The sequence below is a fragment of the Chionomys nivalis genome, chromosome 24 (assembly GCF_950005125.1).
Source record: "Chionomys nivalis chromosome 24, mChiNiv1.1, whole genome shotgun sequence".
Classification (NCBI taxonomy): Eukaryota; Metazoa; Chordata; class Mammalia; order Rodentia; family Cricetidae; genus Chionomys; species Chionomys nivalis.
The window spans coordinates 44443951-44470710 of record NC_080109.1 but is presented as its reverse complement, the minus strand read 5'-3'; the positions used below and the strand labels follow the sequence as shown (position 1 = coordinate 44470710).

Here is a 26760-nt window from a genome sequence, read left to right as displayed (position 1 = left end):
CGGTGGCTAGAACAAAAATAAAAATAAAGCCTCTGAAACAAAAGTCCATACTAATATCTGTCTTTGCAGCATATACAATGTTTTGCAATCTTTCTGTCCTACCTCAATTTTCAAAATATTTTCAATCTTAATTATACAGCTAGAACTGGTATATCTTTCAAAATTCATGTGCTAGATATTTTATTTTAAAAGAAAACCAACTGCAAAAGAGCAGTTAAGCAATCAAACAATACATGTGAATAAGCCCCCAGAATTAACCCAGAGGTTTTTATTCAGTATTGCATTGCCATTTATTCTCTGCATAAATCGCGATACACAAATATGTACTTCCAAAAATTCATTCAAGAAACTATACAAATAGACAATAAGTATTTTACATCCACCAAGAAAGTTTACTCTATTAGGTTACAGAGCTACCGATTATCATGACGATTATCATGAATAACTTAAGTTACGGGTCTTTGGATATGAGAGTCAAAGAGATAAATTACATCGAAATCAATTTTTTTTTACATGGGTTATCTTGAAAAATTTAAGAAAAGTAGTTTTTCAAGAACATAAAATGGCATTGGTTAGTGTTGCTTAGACTTTCACCAAGTGCTAATAAGAAGTACCATTTACGTCAGCATCTTATTGAAGTATGAGATCCCGTGGATTAAATTTCATATCAAGTGAGTTGTAGATCTACTCAATGTATGACTTCTCCGTTCAAAGAAAGAAGGGAGGCTGACAAGGGAGGGAGACGGAATACCCTGTGAAAGACATGACAAATAAACTTCAACTTTTTTCTTCTCAAAACGTGTGGCAGAGCTCAATACCATGCCTACCATTCTGACCCTCCCTCTACAAATACCATGACAACCCAGACACTCACGTTCCAAACTCTTTAAAACCAAAGCACAAGATCAGAGGAATGGAGCAGGAATAACACACAATTAAAACTAGTTTAGCATTCTGAAACAAAAGCTAGATGACTAATTCACCCAATGTTAAGTCAACTAGAAGACGCTACTTGGTAATTAAGAGCACTGGTATCTTTCCTCTGGGAGGCACTCATGGTCAGAGCTACAGGTTGTACGTGATACTTTGTAAGTCAGTTACAAGACAGACAGGTGAGGCGCCTGTGTGCTGAACAGAGGACAAGGTTCAGGAATCCCCGGGTCACTCCTTCCAGGGACTGGACGTGGGTCTTCAGTCTTGGCAGGAAACACTTTGCTGCTGGGCCATCTAACTGGTTCTCTCTTAATTCTTATTTTAAAAGTGTGTAGGTGTGTGTTGTGAACTACCTAACGTGGGTTCTGGGAACCAAACTTGGGTCCTCTGAAAGAACAGGAAATGTTCTTATTAATTCCTGAGCACTCTCTCCAGGCCCCTCTTAATTCTTAAAGCAAAATTAGGAAGAGTTAAAAAAAAAAAATCCCATCATGGAAAAGTCATCTATCCTCCAAGATTTCTGTGCCGTATGCACAACTCCTGTGTGTCTGTGTGTGTGTCTGATGTGCATTTTACTCCACATGAAACTGAACAGGACAACAGCACTTATCAAATTGCTGAGGAATAGAAACCTGTTCTTTCAAAGGTCAAAGTTATTCATCATCAGAATCTTAAACTATAACCAAAAAACATGCAGGAGGTTATAAAACCCAAGTAGGTATAATCAAAATAAACTAAAAGTCTACTTTTTAAAAACTGCATGTGGATAACTACCTATATCTAAACCCAGGGTCTATAAGATAACTGGTTCCACATTTTCATGCAAAAAGGAGTAAAATCAATAGTTCAGAGAGCAACATTAATAAGAACTATCACTCAAGTGATGAAATCTGGTGCCCAACAGTTAAACTCTGGGACCTCCTCTGCTAGAACTTTTATGATTTACTATATAAAAGCCATTTTTAAGAATATACATATTATAACACTCTCCTTTAGATGATTATTTTCCTGAGAAAGAAAATTTTTAATGGAACCTGCTTATTATGAACTTAATAAATTCTTTTGTAAAAACATCTTTTATTTGGCAATATGCAAAAACTAGTTAATCTAATTTACTATAAATTCAAGGTGATAATAAAGCTGAGAATTCAAAAGTCCCAACCCACATAAAGTGATTCAATGGAGAATATTTTCTTTTTTTTCCACAAATATAAATTTCAAATAGCCAATAAGTTCACATTAAACTTCACAAGGCTTAATTCCATTGGTGCATAGCTCCTAATTCTTCACAAATGTCAAAGGTGACTTCGGAAGAACGGGGTTTCTTTTTTAAACTTTGAAAAAGTTTTTTTTAAAAAAATCAGTTACTTCCTTCAGTAATTTTGAAAAAACTAGAACAGGAGGCAGAATGCTGCAGATGGGGACCAGGAAGACTGCATGTGCCCATCAGTGGGGTCTGAGTGCCAGACATGACCATGCTTAATCCAATTGCAGTGCTTGTGGGAACAGAACTGGCAATCTGTTACAACAGAAACAAACAACTGAGAGCACAGAATTCTTAAAGATATCGTCTGTATAAATATTAATACAAATAACAAACTTTCTACAATTCTTCTAAAAACAATACGACCCATTTACCAATATTTAAAGGCAACAATATTTACAATGGCTATAATGGGAAAAAAAAAAGCTTTGGACTTAAAAAAAATATAAAATCTGCTGGGCGGTGGTGGCGCACGCCTTTAATCCCAGCACTCCGGAGGCAGAGGCAGGCGGATCTCTGTGAGTTCGAGGCCAGCCTGGTCTACAAGAGCTAGTTCCAGGACAGGCTCCAAAGCTTCAGAGAAACCCTGTCTCAAAAAGAAGAAGAAAAAAAATTTATAATCTAACAAATACTTATCTGCATTGTGCTTATAATTTTGCACATCTATATTATTTTCATTTTCTTTTTAAAAGAAATTTGCCTCACATAGGGCAAGCTGGTTTCAAACTTATTACAGAGCTCAATAGCCAAGGTTGACCTTGAATTTCTGGTCCTATCTCTATTCCACTGCATGTTGGGATTATATAGATATATGTCTGGCTAGCACAGTGCTGGGGATTGAGCACAGGAGACAAACACTTTATCAAATGAACTACATCTCCAGCCCGACTTTGCATGTACTTGTAAATATACTCATTTTTTTGCTATAACTCTGTGAAGCATTAAAGACATTAACTACCTTTTAAAAAAATAACTTTACCATTATGTTCCTTACTGCATTAGTTTTATGACACAAAACTAACTACTCATTAATACTAAAGCATCCAGTATGCCAGATACCAAGCCTTTGACACGCATTAATTTCACCCTCAGCATTACTTTAGATTTGTTTTACAGTGAAAGTGAAACAGATCTTTACAGTAGGCAAACAGCAAAACAAGGTTTTGAAAACTTGGGTTTTTAGAGTTCATGCACTTAACTGTCACCCACACTGACATACATATGCGATTTTATATAAAATTCAGTTCTCTGATGTATTATTGATCTCTTGTTTATAAAAACTCAGAAGCTTGCTAAGTGATGTATAGCTAAGACCTGACCGCCACTTGATTGCCTTACCCTTAGCAGCTGAGTTAATGATAACCTAATGAGAACACTCCCGGACTTGGGTGAAGCGACGCCGTTAGAAACGTCTTCACTAACCATTCTAACACCCTCAAGGCAGACTGCTTAGGCACACTTAGTATTTGCACGTGATGTTAGACTCCACAGAACACTTAGTTGTAAAGGGTACATCCAACTCATCAAGCCAAGTGAAAAGAAACAAACCTTAGTCCAATGTTACTGGCACTTATCAAACAGAAACATAATGTTTATATTAATAAAGTGATAAGCCAGACCAAAGCATCCTTCTTTACTTATGAAAATTAGAATGTCTCACTCAGTCCCAGTAAAATTTCACATCCAATAAACTACATAGTAGGTATGCATCTAACTCACTAAAAGCAGGATCTTAGCTGGGTGTAAAGGCACCGGCCCAGTATGTGAGAGGCAGAGGCAAGTGGTTTCTGGGTTTGAGGTTAGCCTGGCCTACACAGTAGTTCTATGAGAGCCAAGGCTACACGGACTCTGCTGGAGGAAAAAAACGAATGGACCTTTTCAGTTGCTTTTCTAAGTATAAACAAAGTCAATTACCTCTCCACATCTGAGTGAGTCCTTTAGCTTACTGAACTAACACCTACCGCTAAGGATGATGTGCTGGATAGACGGTTCACGGCAAGTTTGCCACTACTGGGAGGACTCCTTCCCTCTGAGCTATGGGACGATGAGAGAGCCATCCGCAGAGCTCTCTTGGGAGTTTTGGAAAAAGAGAACGCTCTTGTAACCTGAAGTTTAAAAAGAGTTAATATTAATTTACTAGACAAACTTAAGTTGTTTCACAAATATTTCTCTACACATACACACGCACACAAACAAAAAAAAAAAACAACAAATATATCATTTCCACAAATAGGATGTGTTAGAATTCTCTTTGGCATAAGCAGTGGGAAAACGAAATATGCTCTAGCCTATTCCCTCTTGCACTTGGGAACACTGAAATCCACCGGAAGAGAGAGAGAAGCAGAAGGAAATAGCTAGCCCGAGACACAGGAAATTTAGGGTTTTGTTGGATTGTTTGTTTTTGTAGTGCTGGAATTGGACTCAGGATTTCTGTGTGATAAAACAAAACAAAAAACCACTCATCACTAAGTTACACCCTCAGCTAAGACCCACCTGTACCTTGTCATAGTGTAGCTGTGCATTACAAAACCACTGGAACCCAATCTGTTTACTGACAGAGAAGGAGCTCCTCTGAATCATCATCTACCTAGTTTACCTACTACGTTACATGTGTTAAGGAAGAGCATATATAAAAGTAGTGCAGTTTCCCTTTTAAAGGGAAACAAATCTTGTAAATAAAGCAGCAAACTATATAAGGCCATGTGGTGGTTTGAATAGGAATGACCCCCATAGACCTAGTTGTTTGAATGCCTGGCTTAGAGTGGCACTATTAGGAGGAAGAGTTTCACTGAAGGGGTGGGCTTGGAGGTTGCAGGTGCTCGAGCTACACCCAGTATGGGCACAGTTCACTTCCTGTTGCCTGTGGATCAAGATGTAGAATTCTCAACTCTGTCTTCAGCACCATGTCTTCCTGAATGCTGCCTTGCTTCCCACCATGATGATAATGGACTAAACTTCTGAAACTGTAAGCAAGCCCCAATTAGATGCTTCCCTTTATAAAAAAGTTGTGGTCATGGTGTCTCTTCACAGCAATAGAAACCTTAAGACAGATTTCAAAAGTTCCTTGGCTCTCTGAAACCCTACTTCTACTTGGGGGGAGGGAGGGGGGCTATATTCAAAACCCAGGCAGTCCTGGAACTCAGAAACCCATCTGCCTCTTCCTCCCACGCGTCTCACTTAAAGGTATGCACAAGCACACCCAGGTAAAAGCCCCATCCCAATGTAAGCTGAAAACACAAATAGATCTTGTTTACCGACTCAGTCATATGCTCTGGCTAAAAACTATTCTTGGCATTAGTTAAGATGAATGAACACATATTTCTATCTAAAACATCAACACTACTTATCAACTCTAGTCTGATTCATGCAATAGCCACTACATCAAGAATGTCACCGCAAGTTCTAAGTACTGTGACTGAGATGCCACTGAACTTTATAAAAGCAAATCTGTGAATCATCTCCCAGGACTGTAGAGCAGTTCTGTTGTAGACTATTGAGTGTACATACGTGTGTCTGCACGTGCACACAGCAGATCACAGGGCAATGCTGAGGAATAATAACTTTAAGTGTGCAAATCTGTGTTACATTTGTTTTAAATCTGCTTATTTATGTAAAGATGTGTTGCTACTTTACAAATCTGCCTAAGGCAGCCGACTGGTCTAATAAAAAGCCAAAAGGCCAATAGCTAGAAAGTCAAGGAACAGGCAGTGCTGGCAGGCAGAGAGAATACATAGGAGGTGGAATCTAGAGAGAATACATAGGAGGCGGAATCTAGAGAGAAAACATAGGAAGCGGAATCTAGAGAGAAAAGAGGAGAGAATGAGGGAGATGCCCAGCTGCAGGTCAAACAGACACAGAATAGGTCATACAGAATTAAAAAAAATAAATAAATAAAAAGACCTAAGGTAAAATGTAGATGAAGAGAAACAGGTAAATAAGTTGTAAGAGCTAGAGGGACAAGCATAAGATAGAGCATAGTGGAACAAATATAAGCTAAGGCTGAGCATCCATAACTGCTAATAAGTCTGTGTCTTTATTTGATAACTGCTAATAAGTCTGTGTCTTTATTTGGGAGCTGGTTGGTAGCCTGAAAGCAAGCCTGCTACAAGGCAACCCCTGATATGTAATCAGGTACTTTCTAACTTTTACTTTCTTTTAAGTCCTGGCACAGAACTACCAAGTAGGGCACACTGACTGACCACAAACCCCTGCCATCCCCCTGAACTATTATAATGTCTCAATGCCCAGCCCCCTTGGGTCATAGAGACAGAGCCTGAGAGTTTACAACAGCTCTAGAATATTCTTCTATTGGTGTTGAAGTCAATATTAGCTTAACTTAATGTTAAATCACATTTTAGAGGTAAGTCTAGAATTTCACCAAACCCACCTTTTTTGAAGTCTTTTTTATTGCTCTAGATGCCCGACTCAATGTACTATCCATATCTTTTGTATTTACTTCAAAAGATTCTGGATCAGCCACATACATAAGATTCTCCTGTTGAAAAGAAAAATAATTTAAGTACAGAAAACAACTGTTTCCAAAATCAAACCATTAAGCATCGACATATATATGGTAACATATATAAATAATGATACTTCAGACTCAGCGGTAGCAGGTCCTGGATGTGATCCGTGTTGCCACCCGATCCCACTATCCCCAAAACTGTATTGTACTTAACATGATATCTATCCTGAAATACGCTAACTTGAGGATAATGAAAAATAATTGAGTAAATGACTAGTTTACTGTGGACCACATAACGCGAATCAATAGAATATACATCATATAAAAGCTTACTAAACAAGCTAAAACTAATGTTATGAATTTAGGAGAGTTAATGCTTAATATAGTCTGCCACAAAACCAATAATACATAAACTTTCCTTAAGAGACTCTCACCCCTGACTTTCTTCCTCAGTTTGTTTCTGGAAGAAACCTAAGGTCCTACAGCAACAGCAGCTAGGAATCACTGTGTTGAACACTCTTGAAATTGTGCAAATATTCTGTGTAAATATGAGCCAAGTGCTCTTTTCTAAGAGGAGTGTTCCCAGACTATAGAGTACATCCCCCAAGAAACAAAAGCCTTCCTAGCATAATCTAAAAACCGTGGACCAAAATTAACTTTAAAACAAGAAAACCTAGGGCTGGAGAGATGGCTCAGCGGTTAAGAGCACTGATGCTCTTCCAGAAGACCTGGGTTCAATTCCCAGCACCCACAGGGCAGCTCACAAGTGTCTGAAAATGCAGTTCCACAAGATCTGACACCTTCACACCAATGCACTTAAAATAAAGTTAAATAAAATATATATATATATATATATATATATATATATATATATATATATATATAAATAAACAAGAAAACCCTTTGTCAGAACATGGTCCAAGAAAGGAGTCCTGCGAGGGGAATTCTGAGCGGTTGTGAGAACACGCCAAGAAAACAAGACAAGAGTCTTGTGACCTCAGTTTCTTCAAAGACAGAATTGTTTTGGGGTGTGTTTTCATGTTCCTCCCAGGTGTGGTAGACAAGAGAGGGTTTACTACAGACTACTTGTTACAACTATTTTTTTTTTGTGTATATGTCTCTATGGAAAAAATATGTTTTTGCCACATTATAGTACAGTTTCCTCAGGGAATTCTTTTCAAAGTATGAACTGTCCAAGGCTCTGGACAAAGTTGCTATTGTAGGTGGCTCCATTCTCCCAGGTTCTGCCACCTCTAGAGTACAGACAGCCCTTCTCCAAGTAATTGCAAGTATTCCTATCCAGATTTTGTTTGGACTTTCAAAGGCAAGTTTATACTCCTATGATTTTCACTTTAAATTCATAAATCTAGACCAAAAAAAAAAAAAAAAAAAAAGGCAAGTGACCTCATTCCACAAGCACTGTAAATGAAGCCACCTATTAGCACCACCAGTCTGCAAGTACTAAGAATTGTATACCATTTTGTGAAAGCTATTTTTTCTGAAAGTTTCTCATATACAGAGTGGAGAAAACACCCAACATGTCTAGCCCAAAGTACTTACAAGGAGAAAGCCAGGTAGTGCTCAGGAAAACTGACTGAAAAACCAAGCTACAAACTGAAAAGCACACCCTGCAGTTACAAATGGCTATTTAAAATGAAACGAACCCCAAAATATAAATGCCTATTTTACTCTCCACCATTAGCAGCCAAATGGCCTTTTTTTGCTGAAGCTATTTTAGTTTCTTCATTAAAGTAATCACATTTGGGGCTAGAGATGTAGCTCAGCTCTTAAACCATACACAGAAGACCAGAGTGCAGTCTTTAGCACCCACGTCAGGAGTACTAAATCTGCCTGCAACTCCAACAGATCGAGCACACTCTCTGTCACCCATGAATGGGTGCTCTCACATGCACATATGCCCACATACATACATACATATAACAAAGAAAGAAAGAAAGAAAGAAAGAAAGAAAGAAAGAAAGAAAGAAAGAAAGAAAGAAAGAAAGAAAGTCATTCTCCCTGCTCCAAAACCACTTTTTCCATTTGACACAACTGCTAACTGACAAGACGAATCCAATCCCCAATAGATAACAGTGCCTGTAGATGTTTAGATCTGTAAGAAATATGCAATATAAATGACACAAGTTTATTTTATTACTTATCCTGGTTTTGTCATTATTTCCAATTTCTATTTTACATTCCTTATTAACATACATACACCTCATTGGTCAAACTTCTGCTTACCAAGTATTTCCCAATTAAGCACCTATTTGTTTCTGAAATGGTTTCTCACCTTTTACACTTAACTCATACTTGTAATTAGGTGGAAAGGACTAGGAATATACATCTAATTTCTTAATACTTAACTAATTTTCATAGTACCATGGGGTAATAACTATAATTGAGGTTCTACACAGGTATGATAGTCTTATTTCAAAAACATCTACTCTGAAACTAAAGAAATGGCCCAGCAATTAATACTGGCTACTTTTTCAGAGGACCCAAGTACAATTCCAAAGGACCAGCTGTCATCTCACAGCCATGTATACTACAGTTCCTGGGGAGTCAATGCCATCGCTGGTCTCCTTCTGTACTGCACACACATAGAGTCCAAACATACAGACAGACATCTGTGGAAATAGTTTCTCATCTACTCTTCCTATAGGCTCATATACAAACTTTTACAACAGTGCAATAGTAATCTAATCACTATAGCTGATGTTTTAGAAGTACAATTTGGAGCCAGTGTGTAAAGGCCTTGTTTGGAAGCCTAATGTCTTTCTTCAGTCCTCAGGAGCAGTGGTGGAAAGAGAGAGCCAAGCTGCCCTCTGGGCTTCCTTCACAAGAGCACAGTGGCATACACAGCCCACTCTCCAAATGAACGAATGTCATTTTAAAGCTTAAGCATAGTTTAGTGTCTCACATGGTAGCATTGCTTCTAAACTTTCTAGGTGTCACTGTTTCTTCTTTAAAAATTATCCTAGGGATCAGTCCGTCAAATTCCAAAACTTCTCCATAGGACTTCAGAGACAGCAGAAATCTATAAACTAATTAAAGATGAATCAACACCTGCATATTAACGTTATCACTCATGGATTGCAGATTTCTGTTTCATTACTTTTTGTGCTGGATATTAAAAGCAGGCCTTGGAAATGCGATGCAAACACTTTACCACTGAATTATAATCCTAATCAAACACAAACTTCTTAAAGGATTCCCATGTTTCTTAGAAGACTATTCCTACGTGTTTCCTAGCAAGTTTTATTAGGACAGTTCATTTTCTATACTTTCTGACAACTGTCAGCATTTAAAAACCTGACACATGTATGAAGCATTATTTGCAACATATGTGTGCGATTTCACTCCTTTACTAGGCAGAGGCTCTCATCAATCCCCTCATAGTCACATACCACCTCACTGACCTGTCAGCTTTCCACAGTCAACAGTGTAGGTTCTGATTCCTGCCTTGCTTTACCCACAGCACCGCAAGTTGAACGCAGTTTAGTAATGTGCTGCTTCCCAATGGGAATGCAGTTCTACAGCTGTGCAAACAACATACTCCACACCCACAGACCACATAAACTATAGCGCTACTCCACAACAGACTCACAGAATGGACCATCAGTGTGCGGTCCGCTGTTGGCTAAAGATGCTAGGGATGACTCCTACAGCCATCAACAAACACATACTAAAAAAACCCTACTATGCTCTGGGAAGTTCAAACTTTTTTTTTTTTTTTTTGGTTTTTCGAAACAGGGTTTCTCTGTGGCTTTGGAGCCTGTCCTGGAACTAGTTCTTGTAGACCAGGCTGGTCCCGAACTCACAGATCCGCCTGCCTCTGCCTCCCAAGTGCTGGGATTAAAGGCGTGCGCCACCACCGTCTGGCAAGTTCAAACATTTAAATATATTTTCTGTTAAGTATGTTTTACTTTTTAACTATAAGTAATCTGTCAATGTTTGACTTGTTCAACCTGTGACACTGCTCTAAAAGCAGAAAGCTGAAAACTGCAAGGGAGAGAACTGGACAATTATTTGAAACAGGACTATGCAAACAGCTGACTAAAGACTCAATGTACATATCAAAGACTCACCTATTTATAAAAAAAAGAGAGAGAAAAAGAAATGGGAAGAAAGGCGGGAGGAAGGGAGGGAAGGCAGGAGGGAAAGAGACAGACAGAGAGAGGGATATTAGGAAACAACCTAAGTACCAATTTGTAAAATTATAGACAAAACTGCCCACATGACTCTGATAAATGGACATTTCAAAAAGCTTTGTTGTTGTTGTTGTGTTTCTGAGAGCATAAGTAAACTACAAAACGATGGCCACGAGGAGAAGACTGATGGGACAGGGAGGTAAGATGAGTACTGGTATAGCATACTTATTTTTAGTTGATTTGGTTTTACTCTCATGTGCAAATACTACTTTTCAACTTAAGAGTAAAAACTATAGCATAAATAAATACATATTATTAAATAAAATTTATTCCCTGAATAAAATATTCAAGAATGAAAAAAGTATCAATTTAGATTATAAAGCTAACCTCCACCTTTGCTCAGTTTTTATAAAATGTTCTTTACAATTAAGGCTTCTAGAATTTAAGACTAGGTTTGTCAGGCAGTGGTTGGCACACCTTTAATCCCAGCACTTGGGAGACAGAGGCAGGGAGGGGGATCTCTGTGAGTTCAAGGCCAGCCTGGTCTACAAGAGCTAGTTCCAGGACAGCCAGGACTGTTACACAGAGAAACCCTGTCTTGAGGGGAAGAAAAGACTCGGGAGAGATAGCTCAGCAGTAAAGAGTATTTGCTGCTCTAGCAGAGGACACAATCATGGCTCACAGCATCCACATGGCAACTTACTTGTGGAGGAACTGATGACCTCTTCTGGCCTCCACAGACACTGCACACAATATATATGCATGCAGGCAAAACATATGCACACATAATATAACACTCTTAGAAAGTAAGTTTCTGCTCCATTTTTCTATTGCTGTAACTATTACTGAGCATAGAGTAACTACCTGAAAACTAGACAGGGAAAAGTAGTTTCATAGCTGTTTCCTGGAAACAAATAAATTCCTTCTGATCTGAAGAGAAGATAAACTAATGGGAAATAACCAGGTATGCCAATAGAAGGCAAAATAACAGCTGAGCCGTTTGCTAGGATACGAAGAGGAAGCACTGGCCCCAGTCTCTAAGCATGAAAGAAGCAGGGCGAGAGGACACAGGCAAATGAACAAAGTGGGGGAGATACATGAGGAATCCCAGGCTTGTTACTTCTAAGAATCACAACACTTTCAAAACACCCCTTTATTTTTAAATCTTTTTCTCAAATTAAATGTAAACAAAATTTAAAACATAGTTCAACCTTGTATTTTTTAACATAATTCTGAAAACATTGAGAGCTTAGTCAAAGTATGTCAAACGTAAAAGAAATCATGGGTGGCAGTTTTTCAATTATGGAGACAGAAGTGCTGAATCTAAGATCAAAACTACTGAGGTGGTGTACACTATCAACTGTAAATGAAAGGGGCTGCAGTTTACAAGTTCGCTTATGAATGCTAGTACACACACGCACGCGCGCGCGCACACACACACAAATTATCTCACATTTCTGGTACCTTAAGCCAATTAAAGCATGTCATTGACACCTGAGTCATCGGCCCCTTCAGATCATTCCTGTAGTCATACAGAGTTCCATAACAGCCCGGAATGGAGCATAACAAGGCTTATTTATTTGGGGATGAATCCACATAAGGGTAGCCCTGCATCAACCTCCCTGACTAGTTATACTTCAGGCTCCCACAGGCAGAAAAAATTACCTTTAGATTGTGAGTATAAGAAACAAATGAATTACAGGTTTAAACTTGAGTAATATCCAATTCACAACAGTATGCATTTACAGCTATCTCAAAAGTGTAAAAAGAAAAGTCTGAACCCTGAAATACTTGAAATTCTGAATACTAAATATCTATCCCAATAACTTGCAGAATATGTATAAAAACAAATCACATATTAACTTAGATATAAACAATACTGCCTCACAAGCACAAATCTCTTCCTACATGATCTGTGTCTCTTTCCCAAGTAGTTATAAGTCTGCTTACAAGTTCAGGAAAGACAAAATAACGCTATTCATAAGCAATGAGTGGCAATAACTAAAATCAAAACATAAAACATTGTTTTAAAAAAATTATTTATGTTTATGGGTATTTTACCTGTATGTATGTATGTATGTGAACTGAATGCATGCCTGGTGTCCACAGAGACCAGATGTGGGTATCAGATCCCCTGGAACTGGAGATACAGAGGGTTTTAAAGCACCACATACGTTTTGGGAAAAGAACCTGAGTCCTAAGCAAGATCAGTAAGTGCTTTGTAACCACTGAGCAATCTCTCCAGCCAATGTTTTTTTATTTTTATTGGAAATGTTAAGCTAGTGGCAAAAATACAAAACTGTAGAATAGGGCATTTAATTCTCAAGTTACATCTAGACTAATAATACTGTCAAAAGATGATAATGCTTAAGTTCATTACTAGTAAAACTGCGCTGTTGGCATTAGAGGTCAGAAATATATATACATGTACACATATATAACAAAAACTACTATCTAACTGATAACATAGACCATGCAACTAAAGGTACATGCTAGCACTGGGTGGTTGGTGGCACCTTTAAATCCAGCACTAGGGAGACAGGTGCAGGTAGATCTCAAGTGAGTTCAAGGCCAGCCTGGTCTACAAAGTAAGTTCTAGTACATTCAGGACTGCTACACAGGAAACCCTGTCTCAAAAAACAAAACAAAACAAAAGGCAAACAAAAACGCACATGCTGGCAAGAGACTGCAAATTCTGTTGTAAATATTTTGAGTTAAAACGTTAAGCAGACTGAACTTCACATTTTGAAGCAACAGAATATGGAGCATCATATCAACAGGGAGAAAAGATTACAAAGTTTTGGGGGATTTGTTTTTCTTTTCCGGTTTTTCGAGACAGCGTTTCTCTGTGCAGCCCTGGCTGTCCTGGAATTCACTATGTAGACCAGGTTGGCCTCAAATTCACAGAGATCTGCCTGTCTCTGCCTCCCAAGTGCTGGGATTAAAGGTGTGAGCCACCAATGCCAGGCAACAAGAAAGTTTGATAAAAATAAAGATGCCTGAACCCTATAGTCAGCTATACAATCATCAATCATTGTTCTTGGCTTTAGTTTCACATTTTTTAAAAGTTCTCTTTCATCCATTTACAAATGGTTACAATAAATTAACAGCACATACAATAAAATAACCATACTTATTTTACTCATTTAAGCAGCATCTAGCTGGGTGTGGCCATCCTAGGACGTGGAAGGCTAAGGCAGGAGGACTGCAGAGTCTGAGAACTCCCTGGATTGCTCACCCAAAAAAGGACACATTTGAGCAACAACAAAAAGAGCAAACTTCAGTTATTTAGGGTACCAGGAATAGAAAAACCTACTGATTCAAATAATTAGATTGTCTTTTTAAGAAATATCAGTTACATATATATTTATACCTTTTGTACATACATATTTAGAAACATACTTTCTTCAACATAGCAAAATATTCTCAAATAAGACATGAACTGGGGGCTTTAAATTTTTCACTATGTGTGAAATCTTAAATGCAGGAAAGAGCTTAGAGCTGATGTCACTGAATCTTTGAATGTATAAGCACAATTCTAAGGAAAAAAATTTCAGCAGACTGGAATAACTCTGTGTTTAAGTAGAAATCAGAACATAGGTAAATGTTTGCTGCCATCTTGTGGATAATTGCAATTTCTGAAATTTCCTGCATCTGCTGCTTGATTATTCCTCTTCCATCCAGTAAGTCAATAAAAATATTTTTTAAAATTCTCATTAGCTTTGCATTTTAGTATTATAGCTACAAACCTTGAAAGGACTGCGTAATCATCCTGTTTCCCAACAAGCCATATGCAAACTTCAACATCATTGTAAGGCATGTGTAACTATGGTAAATGTTATTCCACAGCAAGGTTCAAATCAACTCTTATTATTGATACTAAGCAGGATCTATCTATCACAGCAACAAGATCCTATCCTGTATCATTTCTGCAGATCCTGTATGAAGATCTTCCAAAGGAATCGTAAATGCATCCAGCATCTACTAAAGACTCTCAGATTTCTGGCAATTCATTTACTTCCAGTCATCACACCCAGCTCTTCGCTGTAGTTTGTTTGCTATAAAGTTATTTTGTCTTAATGATGGTAACTATTTTAAGAGTTGCTATGAGAAAACTGGATTGGTAACTTGCCTTGATAGAAAAACAACACGCTACAACCTTCCACTGCTTTCAATAAGATGGCAACAAAACGCTCTTTTAACTACCACCAGGCATCCCTATTCCAACAATCTGAAATCCAAAACATTGCATAAAACAATGTGCACTTAGTGCTGAGCTCAGGAGCAACAGATCTCAGATTTTCAGATTAGAGATACATCTGACCAAAATCTGCAAATGTTCTACAATATGAAAATCTAGCCAAAAGTGTGAGATACTTCTGGTTCCAATATTCTGCCTGTACTAAGCATTCCTAACAACACCAATGGAAACTTTGAGACAGGAAGTGAAAACACAGTAGCTGAGATGGCTGAGCAAGAGGCACAGTGACAGGAAACAAGATCTTCCTCGGTGTTGAGGATAGCCAGATGAAAGGGAACACTGTCTGCTTTAACACAGGCAAGGTGCACCAAAGACGGCAGAAATTCAAGCTACTCTTTCTTCAACTTGAAGCAAAGTGGAACCATGCCTCTGACCAGGGCAAGAATTAAGTCCAAGCCTTGGACTTCAAAGTCACCAACAGGAACATCATGATGAAACCAATGCTGAGCAAAGTCACAAAACCAGGGACTAAACTGCTAGAACCATGCCGACCAGCAGCAGAAGACTGCTAGAACCATTCTGACTGCTAGAACCATGCTGACCAGCAGCAGAAGACTGCTAGAACCATGCTGACCAGCAGCAGAAGACTGCTAGAACCATGCCGACCAGCAGCAGAAGACTGCTAGAACCATGCTGACCAGCAGCAGAAGACTGCTAGAACCATGCCAACCAGCAGCAGGAAGACCGCCTCTACCAGCAGGACGATTGACTGGGATCTGGAATCATCTGGGAGGCGGACTCGAGAGGGTCTGTGGATCAGGACACCTGGCTGCTGTGGGTAACTGTGCTGCACTACTCTGATATCCAGACCCGTATAAAAGCAGGAAACCAAGAACTGGAAGCAACGGAACCAGCCACTTGAAGCTCCCACTGCCGTGACTCCCCACCATGATGCAGTATACCCTGCAACTTTAAAAAATTTTTAAAACAATTGTTTTAAGGAAACTCAAGTTTCAAAAATACAAAGAAAAGATCCACCACTCAGCAGTGACACTTAACAGTGATGGAAACACTTTTAAAAGTCACTGAGCAGAAACCATGCACTATGTTAAAAAGACAATAGAAAGCATCAGTGTCAGGCTAGGTCAAACGATAACAATGAAACACTGAGCTCAAAGGCAGCACAGTCAAAGGAAACCAGAAGAAAAAAGGAGCAAAGAGAGCTTGCAGAGACTTTGGGCCAGCACTAAGCAAAGACGTTCAGTGATTTGACGGGGCTGGAGAGACGGCTTAGTGGTTACAAGCACCAGCTGCTCTTCCAAAGGACCTCAGTTTGATTCCTAACATGGCTCACAACCATCTGCAACTCCAGGGGATCCACTGGTCTCTTCTGGCCCCCATGAACACCAGGACACAAGCATACATGCAGGCAAAACACCCATAAACACAAAATGGTAATTTAAAAAAAAAAAAAATTAAAACATAAAGTTAGAAAATGACTTGCAAAACAGCTACATAAGATTTTATATACACAAAATTACCTTAATGTCAATATTTTAAAATGTTCTATTAAAAGAAAAAGCATCTACAAAAAAAAAAAAAAAAATCACACAGGGCAATATAAGTTCCCAAAGCCTCTCACTGAACTGCAGCCACAAGAGCTGGAAGGTTAAAGGGACATATGTGAGCCAGGGACTCAAAGATTATTTCATGTACTTAAAATTTTTAAAAACTCTCCCAAACAACGTCATTTGAATAAAACTAAAGGCTCTCTTGTATCCCTGACTGGCTTGTCATGGAGATGTGGTCAGCCTGACTGCACTGTGCACATGACACAGGTTGGAGAACTTACAGCATCTGCTTTACAAATGGTGTTGGCAACGTGTCGGCATAGCATCTTCAGCCAGTCCGCTTTTGGAAGCTCCTCTGATGTCATCTGGAAGCTGAGCAGTACGTTGGCCTGCTCTGTTGGTGGCCTCACCAGCAAGGCAAAAGCATTATGACAGTCTAGGATGCCAGAAGAACAGTGTTACTCCTGGATGTCTAGAAATTTTCATTTCCACATCTCCACAGACCATTAAAATCAGCGTTCTTTCCCCCACCCCGCTTTTAAAAAGGAACCAACAATAACCCGAAAACAAATAAAAAGTACTCTTTGTGACATTTAAATTCTTCAATGATAATTTAATAGATATAATCTTAAAATTCCAACATTTAAATTTCAAAATTAAAATGGCAACACAAACACTAAAAACTTACAAAAATCACATACAAAGTGTACAAATATTAAAGAGTAACTGTTTTGTAATTGAGATACTAAAATAATCTATTTTAAAAACACAATGCCGAAAAAAATTTGAAAAACCTGAAAACAAACATTAAATTCCTATTAAAGAATATGTGGAAACAGGACTTGTGAGAAGACAGTTCTCTCCATCACATGGGTCTCTGAGTTCAAACTCAGGCTATCAAGCTTGATGGCAAGTGCCTACACCTGCTGAATCACCTCTCTACCTCCCTAGTCCACATGCATCGTAAAGACATCTCCCTGATCTATATCTGAACACGAACACTTTCACAACTACAACTCCCCCAAACTCAAATAATTGTCTCATCATGGGCTCTAATAAACACAGAGTTGAGTAGCTAAGAGAAAATAGCTTTGTAAGTTACTGTGGCCTGGAGATATGGCTCAGTGGGAGAGTGCTTGACTAGCAGGTGCAAGGCCCTGGGTCTCATTACCAGCAACACACATGCCTTGCCGCTCAGAGCAGTGGATCATTGAAATAGCTTAACGTTATTTAAATAACAAAAAGAAAAAAAAAAGATGTTGCCTAAAATATGACCATAAACACGCAACACTAAGTACTAACTAAACAGATAACGCTACTTTGGATAAATGTTCATTTTGAGCGTTTTCAGACCTACAGAAAAATCATTCAAATACTCAATACCAATAAGTTAGGAAAAAAGCTTTTGTTAGGCCAGTGCTGCAATATAAATCAGGAATGACACCCAAAAGCTGAGTCAAAGGCCTGTCTCCAGCTGGGACCCTGGTTCTGAGCTTCGCAGCTCCGCTACGAGTCTCCAGCAAGTGCTCTCAGACAGGATAAATCACATCACCAAAGTCCACAGCAATGAAACTAAGAGAATGGACTGAAATCTCCAAAATTATCGGCTGAAATATCTTTATAAATAGATTATCTCAGGAATTTTGTTGCAAAAGAGAAAGGTGGCAAACATGCAATACACAGGTGCACACACACAAATGTACACACGCCTACTTAATTTTTAATTATTATTTTATTTTTGAGATAAGGTCTCACCACATACCAAAGCTGGCCAGGAACTTACTATGTAGACCAGGCTGGCTTCAAACTCAAAGATCTGCTTGCCTCTGCCTCCCCAGTGCTGGTATTAAAGTGAGCTGCCATACTCACCTTTCCCATGTGTATGAGTCCATTTATCTGACCTAATGCCAGCCAAGCTTACCAGTTACTGTGGGCTACTTATTTCACATATAACTACTCTTTAACCTCTACTTTTTCTAAAAGAAAATGGTGTGTGTGTCTGTTCCGTGCACACTCACTTGCTAGACTATATGTGCTTTAGAGGACGATTTGTGAGAGGTCTTTTCTTCACCATGTGAGTCCCAGGGCCTGAGTTCGTGCCAGTCTTGGCAGCAAGCTCTTTATACATCAAGTCATCGTGCCATCACTACCACAACTCCCTTCCCAAATAAGCATCTTAAAAATATCCCTGGGACTGGAAAGATGGCTCAGTGTCTAGGATCACTGGGTGCTCTTCCAGAGGATATGGGTTCATTCTCGGTACCCATCTTAACTCCAGTCCTAGGGATCTGGTGCCTTCTTTTGGCCTCTGTGGGCACTGTATGAATGTAGTGCTTAGACATACAGACAAAACATCCACATGCTATTTTTTTAATGAGGGAAAAAAACAAAAGATACTCCTAGATGCAACATTGGCAAGAAAAAGACATTAAAAGATATGGAGCATACAATGGAAAAAAGAGAGCATCTTCAACAAATTGTGCTGGCAAAACTGGATGTCAATCTGTAGAAGAATGAAAATAGATCCATATCTATCACCATGCACAAAACTCAAGTCCAAATGGATTAAAGACCTCAATATCAGTCCGAACACACTGAACCTGATAGAAGAGAAAGTGGGAAGTACTCTACATCACATGGGCACAGGAGAACACTTCCTATGTATAACCCCAGCAGCACAGACACTAAGGGCATCATTGAATAAATGGGACCTCCTGAGACTGAGAAGCTTCTGTAAAGCAAAGGGCACTGTCACTAAGACAAAAAGGCAACCCACTGACTGGGAGAAGCTCTTCACCAACCCCGCAACTGACAAAGGTCTGATCTCCAAAATATATATAGAACTCAAGAAACTAGACCGTAAAAGGCTAATCAACCCAATTACAAAATGGGGCACTGAGCTGAACAGAGAATTCTCAACAGAAGAAGTTCAAATGGCCAAAAGACATTTAAGGTCATGCTCAACTTCCTTGGCGATCAGGGAAATGCAAATCAAGACAACTTTAAGGTACCATCTTACACCTGTCAGAATGGCTAAAATAAAAACACCAATGATAGCCTTTGCTGGAGAGGTTGTGGAGAAGGGTACACTCATCCATTGCTGGTGGGAATGCAAACTTGTGCAACCACTTTGGAAAGCAGTGTGGCGGTTTCTCAGGAAAGTCGGAATCAACCTACCCCTGGACCCAGCAATACCACTCTTGGGAATATACCCAAGAGATGCCCTATCATACAACAAAAATATCTGTTCAACTATGTTCACAGCAGCATTGTTTGTAATAGCCAGAACCTGGAAACAACCGAGATGCCCTTCAACGGAAGAATGGATGAAGAAAGTATGGAAAATATACATATTAGAGTACTACTCAGCAGTAAAAAACAATGACTTCTTGAATTTTGCAGGCAAATGGACCGAAATAGAAAACACTATCCTGAGTGAGGTAAGCCAGACCCAAAAAGAGGAACATGGGATGTACTCACTCATATTTGGTTTCTAGCCATAAATAAAGGACATTGAGCCTATAATTCGTGATCCTAAAGAAGCTAAATAAGAAAGTGAACCCAAAGAAAAACATATAGGCATCTTCCTGAATATTAACCTTCATCAGGCGATGAAAGAAGACAGAGACAGAGACCCACATTGGAGCACCGGACTGAAATCTCAAGGTCCAAATCAGGAGCAGAAGGAGAGAGAGCACGAGCAAGGAACTCAGGACCACGAGGGGTGCACCCACACACTGAGACAATGGGGATGTTCTATCAGGAACTCACCAAGGCCAGTTGGCCTGGGTCTGAAAAAGCATGGGATAAAACCGGACTCGCTGAACATAGCGGACAATGAGGACTATGGAGAACCCAAAAACAATGGCACTGGGTTTTGATCCTACTGCACGTACTGGCTTTGTGGGAGCCTAGGCAGTTTGGATGCTCACCTTACTAGACCTGGAAGGAGGTGGGAGGTCCTTGGACTTCCCACAGGGCAGGGAACCCTGACTGCTCTTAGGGCTGAGGAGGGAGGGGGATTTGATCCGGGGAGGGGGAGGGAAATGGGAGGTGGTGGTGGGGAGGAGGCAGAAATCTTTAATAAATAAATAAATAAATTTAATAAAAAAAAAGAATAAAATATATGGAGCAAACAAGATCAGTGGTCATGCAGAATGACTAGTAAGAGTAAGACAAACTAAGGTGCTATTTAGCTGTGCACCTTATTAACACACAACCATTGAAAAAGTCCTTTGACTCTTAGAGGCAGGTTGAAACAATGAAAACATCAAGTCTGTACCTAGAGAAGGAGTTAAGAGAGATGTACAAGAGCGATTACTTTAGGACACATTATAGTTGAACCACACATGTAAAGATAGTTTATCCATTTAAAAAGCAGTAACAGCTGGGCGGTGGTGGCACACGCCTTTAATCCCAGCACTCAGGAGGTTGCGGCAGGAGGATCTCTGAGTTCAAGGCCAGCCTGGTCTACAAGAGCTAGTTCCAGGACAAGTCCCAGAGCTACAGAGAAACCCTGTCTGGAAAAACCAAAACAACAACAACAAAAAAATTACTAACAGTAGGAAAACTAAGCTTCAGTGAGGACAAGCTTACCTTCCGTCTCTCTGATGTCCAACACCTTCTTAATCTGTGAAAGAGGCATTAGATGAATATGCTTAAGAGAAGCTGGCGGTCGGGTGCGGTCATGAGGACTTCTAAAAGTACCGATAACTTTATGCCGTTTTCTCGCTATCTGATTGCAGAGGGAAAGTCATAATCATTATTGTGATAAAACCAAAAGTTCACACATTTAAAAATAACAGCACTAATCACAAAAATCTATATGCAACTAATCTGATGATTAGCCATTCCAGTTACTATGCGATAAAAGCGAGAGACCATGACAAAAAGCACACATGTAATTGTATAGCCAGATGCTCATGTCTGTATTAGGGAATGTTCAGTCAGAAAAACAGGCCTAGGGATTGGGGGTGTGAAAAGTTCAAGGGCATGGAAAGACTAAGAAGCACAGCAACGAGAGCAATGGCAGGAGTCTTGAACAAAAGCCAGGAACCTCGGATGGAGAGTAGTTGTTCTGAGACAGCTGCCCTGGCTTCAAAGGTGCTAACTGTAGTTTAAGGAGAGTATCTGAAATATCTCCCAGTGACAGAATAATGCAGAGGAAGTATGAGACAGCTCCTAGTCTCGTGACTGCTTACATAAACTGACAAAGGGAAGTAATTAAGGATACATTCAACACCTGAAACCTCAACTCTAAGGAGGCTAATGCAGGAGGGGACCTTCAGTTTGAGGCCAGCTTGAGCTGCATAATGAGACTGACTCAAAAAAATAACAACAACAACAACACACACACACAAAGCAATAGAGATTATAAAGTCAAAGTGCTGTATGAGGCTATAACTTTACCTTAACTGGATACGCAAAAGGAAGAGATAGGTAACTGGAGAAGAGCAAAATCAGAAAGATCCTGTGATTCGTGATATAATGAGATTTTGCCAAAAGAAAAAGAAAAAAAGAAAAGAAAGAAAAGAAAAATCTCCTTTGCAGTAAAACAGATTTTGCTGAAAGGAATTAACATAAAATGAATACAAATATTTACTTGAATTGAGACTGACCATCATGATTAAGACAGATATGTTTAAAAATACATTATGTGGTATTGGGCTAATGAATAAGATGAGCAGCAAGACAGCATATCACATTCCCACTAAGCACATATGCAAATGTCTAATTCTATACATCACATAACTATACCAAATATTAATGGTTCACTTCCATGGGCATAGTGAAAGTAAGCAACATATACTCTAATTCCTCCGCAATGAATGGACATGCTTTTTATCTGGCTAACCAATATATGCCACTATTTTTGAAAAAGAAAACCAGAAGGGCATGAAAATCGATGACACAAACATTAATAAGTCAAGGATGATTTGAAAAAAACTAAAACATAAATAAAATACTCAAATGGAAAATAAATCCTTAAATCTAGATTTAGTTTAGCATTAAACATCTGTCACATTAAAGACAGTATAGGTTTTACTGATATTTAACTATTCCTATAGTGATTGCTCTAGGTATTTGTTAAATACTATCAGAACATTAAAAATAACTTTTTGTCTCAAATTTGCTAAAAGGTCTATTTTTCTTTTTCTTTTTTTCTGAAACAAGATTTCTTTGTGTAGTCCTAGCTGCCCTGGAATTAGCTCTGTAGAACAGGCTAGCCTCTAACTCACAGAGACCCACCTGCCTCTGCCACCAGAGTGTTGAGATTAATGTCATGAGTCATTACTGCCCAGCTGAATTCTATTTTTCTTAAGTGAGCTAAAGAATAAAGGTCTAGCCAGGCAGTGATGGTGCATGCCTTTAATCCCAGCACTAAAGAAGCAGAGGCAGATCAATCTCTGAATTCAAGGCCAGCCTGTTCTACAGAGCTAGTTCCAAGACAGCCAGGGCTACACAAAGAAAACGTCTTGAAAAACAAAAACAAAACAAGGGTCTATCTGGAAGCTTGAATATTGATGTCTAAATTTAATATTAGAAATACGACAACTCAACAGACATAGTGACATATGCCTGTAACCTCAGCACTTGAGAAGGTTAGGTAACCTCAAACCAGCCTGGAAAACATAGGAAGAGCCTATCTAAAGCAGCTAGGCTGTGGGTACACATACCAGCAATGAATGAGCTGAAGAGGAAGGGGCAAAAGGATTACAAGACCAATCCTTACCAGACTCAAAATGAAAGACAATAAGAATAGACAAAAGTTTCTATCCGAACAACTGAGATAAAATCTAAGAGGATGTACTAGTTCTATGCCAACTTGAAACAAGTCAGAGGCAAAGAGGAGGGACCCTCAGTTGAGAAAATGCCTCCATAAGATCTGGCTAGTGCAAGCCTGTAGAGCATTTTCTTAATTATTTTATGAATGATGTGGGAGGGCCCAGTCCATTGTGGGTGGGGCTATCCCTGGGCTGTTGGTCCTGGGAACTATAAGAAAGCAGACTGAGCAAGCCATAAGGAGCAAGCCATTATGCAGCACCACTCCATGACCTCTGCAACAGCTCCTGCCTCCAGCTTCCTGCCCTGACTTCCTTTGATGATGAATAGTGAAGTGGAAGGGTGAGCCAAATAAACCCTTTCCTCCCTGAGTTCTTTTGTTCATGGTGTTTCACCACAGCAATATTAACCCTATGACAAGGGAGGGAGAAAAGTCACTGGGCGCCATTAGGGTGAATTGAAAGACCAGGGCCTGAAAAGGTACAGGGATTGCTCACAGTAGAATTAAAGTAGAAGGGAAGCCAGTGGGCCAATTATGGTAAAATATGAAGGGGCAATAAAAATTAAAAAAAAAAAAATCAAATCACTGTTCTACTAAAAGCAAAGATAAAACTCCACAACAAAACTCTAAGGAGACCAAAATAACTAAACCTAACAGAAGGGAACCAGGAGACCTAGAGATTTCAATATGAAAAACCTAAAGAAGTCTTAACAGAAACAGCCAAAAGGAAATATAGTTCAATTGTATACAGCTAAGCCCGTTAATGCAAATTCAGGTAAAACAGAATTACAGATGACTCCTGGCCTTGTTCTCAAAAGCAGAGCAGGCTGAGGCTCTGACTATAGGGGTCAGGCAGTCCCCAGATACCCACCAGGATATGGTCGATTGTGTATCATATTATCACTATCTCATGCTTTTTCTAACATTACTAGTCAAACAAAAGTATCACTACTTAACCTCTAACAGAACCCTTTAACAGAGGCAGGTCTTGAGATTTTACTGCACCTATAGCTGCTCTGTGCATACATACCTTGGTCTCTACGATTGGCCTGTGTTTTATATTTTAAATAATGGACATGATGTAAGAGGTAGCTCTTTAATTAAGGGAAGCAACACAGAAAAGGGATAAAGGAATGGATAGACTTTAAAGAAAAAGGAAAGCCAGAAGTCACTGTGATGAGGGCAACAGAAAGTTACCCAGTTAGAGACATGTCAAATGAGTTTTCTTGTTAATGTCTTTTTCACCCAATGAACACCTTTATGTTTCTGAAATAAAGGAAGCTGAATTCCTTTCTAACTGTGCCAAATAGTTTCATGTCATTTGACACAAACTAAAATCACCTGAGAGAAAGGAATCCGAATTAAGAAAACGCATCCACAAGATTGGGTTACAGCGAGTATGTTGGGCATTTTCTCAACTGATGTGTGAGGGCCCAGCCCATTGTGAGTGGTGCCATCCTTGGGCTGGTGGTACTGGGTTCTATGAGAAAGCAGGCTGAGCAAACACGAGGTGCAGTCCTCCATGGCCTCTGCATCAGCTCTTGATTCCAGGTTCCTGTCCTGACTTCCTTCGATGATGACCAGTGATGTGTAAGTGCAAGCCAAATAATCCCTTTCCTACCCTAGCTGCTCTAAACATGGTATTTCATTACAATAACTAAGATACTTCCCCTCATTAAATTGGTTATTTAAAAAGAAATGTTAAAAGAAGGGAAAGAAGCTTAAAAAGTACATAACCTCAATTATCTGCTTTTGGGGTGTTATGAGAAAAAAATACCGACTACAGTCAGGTAAGTTTTGGAATTAAAATTATTACATCCCATCAATAAAACCTTCTAACTGTAAAGAATCACTTGGCATAGTGGCTCATGCTTGTCATCCCAGCTGACTTGGAAGGACTGCCCCAGGTTCAAGGCTAGCTTGGGCTATCAAAAAAGAAAAAAGAAATCAAGAGATTCACAGTACTAAGTTATCAAGTTAGCTTTTCAACTGATTTCATCTTGACTGCAAAGGGGAACTTACATTTAATTAAAACAAAGACAAAAACTCAGTTAATTTGTAGATCCTGTATAAATATACATAAAAACACAAGGCTCCCAAAACTTATAATTTAAGCACTTATCAATAAGGAATTTTGACTTAAGATATGACATCCGGAAATTTACCAAACTTAATATTTTAGACTTTCTCCCAAAAGCATTCCACTGAATGAAATCAGCAACTGATTTTAATATCATTGGCAAATAACTAAATGTACCTCAAATTTCTATACTGTACTCTAGTCAAAACTTGATTTTAAACAGTTAGGGAAATGACAAAATACCTCAGTGTTAAAGTACACTGAGTAAAAATTTACCTCGAGGCAGTCATTGAAGAGGAAGAGAGTAACCTGCTCTCCTCGGTCACAGGGGTACTCGCCTAAAGAAACTGTTTCCACTCTTTGTACTAAGCTTCGATGAGAAGATAATAGATTAGCCTGTGAACACGGATAAAAGTGGTCAAATGTTATCAAGTAACTTTTACAAGTTGTCATTCAAAAGTGGTACTAAGACTGCTAAAATATTTTTAAAGATCTGTTTCTATTATTCTTATTTATGTATACATGTCTCTGAGAATATGCTGTGTGTTTAAAGGAACCCTCAGAACCCAGGCGCTGACTTCCCTGTATCTAGATTATAGGTTATGAGTCACCTGACATGGGTGATGAGAACTGAACTCAGGTCCTTTTCAAGAGCAGCAAGTGTTCTCAACCCCCGAGGCATCTCTCCAGCCTGAGACTATTTATATAGAAACTATAGAAACCTCACTAAAGCTCAGCTAGTAAAGTTGCTTGTTGTCAAGTCTAATTACCTGAGTTTAGTACCCAGGCCCACACAATGGAAGGAGGGAATGGACTCCAAAAATCTGTCCTCTTGTACAAGTACACCGTACATGGCATGTGGCTACACACACACAAATAAATGTAATTCGAATCAACAACAACAAAAGAAACCTCATTAAAGCAATAAATAAAATGGTAATCATCAAAAAAATACTTACTGGGCATCCATCTACTTCATAAACTACATCAAAAATTTGTTTCTGTGCTTCTGTTTTTCTTTTATCCTCATTGATATGCCTGAAATATTAATATTTATTCTGTAAAACTTCGATTAAGATGAACATGAAATCAGCATATGAATATATTTCAAGTCACAAAGTCTGACTTTCATGTCTTAACTTTGATACACGATGAATCAGACAAACATTCCTTCAAAACATTCTATGGATATTAAAAAATATTCCACAGATCTTTCAGAAATGTTATGTTTCAGTGAAAATATTTTACTCATTTAGTCAATAAACATCTTCTAAGATACAGTTAGCTTGCATATTTGATGATAACAAA

General features: G+C 38.9%; 1 protein-coding gene across 2 annotated transcripts in view; it reads right to left on the bottom strand.

Annotated features, from left to right (window-relative positions):
- Nucleotides 1–435: 435 nt before the first annotated feature.
- Ect2 (epithelial cell transforming 2) overlaps nt 436–26760 on the bottom strand; it is a 60349-nt gene continuing 34024 nt past the window's right edge. For both annotated transcript variants that reach the window (XM_057756877.1, XM_057756878.1), the window contains 7 exons: nt 26412–26490; nt 25729–25848; nt 21185–21323; nt 16870–17024; nt 6585–6692; nt 4159–4302; nt 436–752 (listed from right to left, as the gene is read on the bottom strand). In XM_057756877.1, the coding sequence (XP_057612860.1) occupies nt 663–752; nt 4159–4302; nt 6585–6692; nt 16870–17024; nt 21185–21323; nt 25729–25848; nt 26412–26490 (835 nt within the window). In that variant the 3' untranslated portion in view covers nt 436–662. The remainder of the gene's footprint in view (nt 753–4158; nt 4303–6584; nt 6693–16869; nt 17025–21184; nt 21324–25728; nt 25849–26411; nt 26491–26760) is intronic.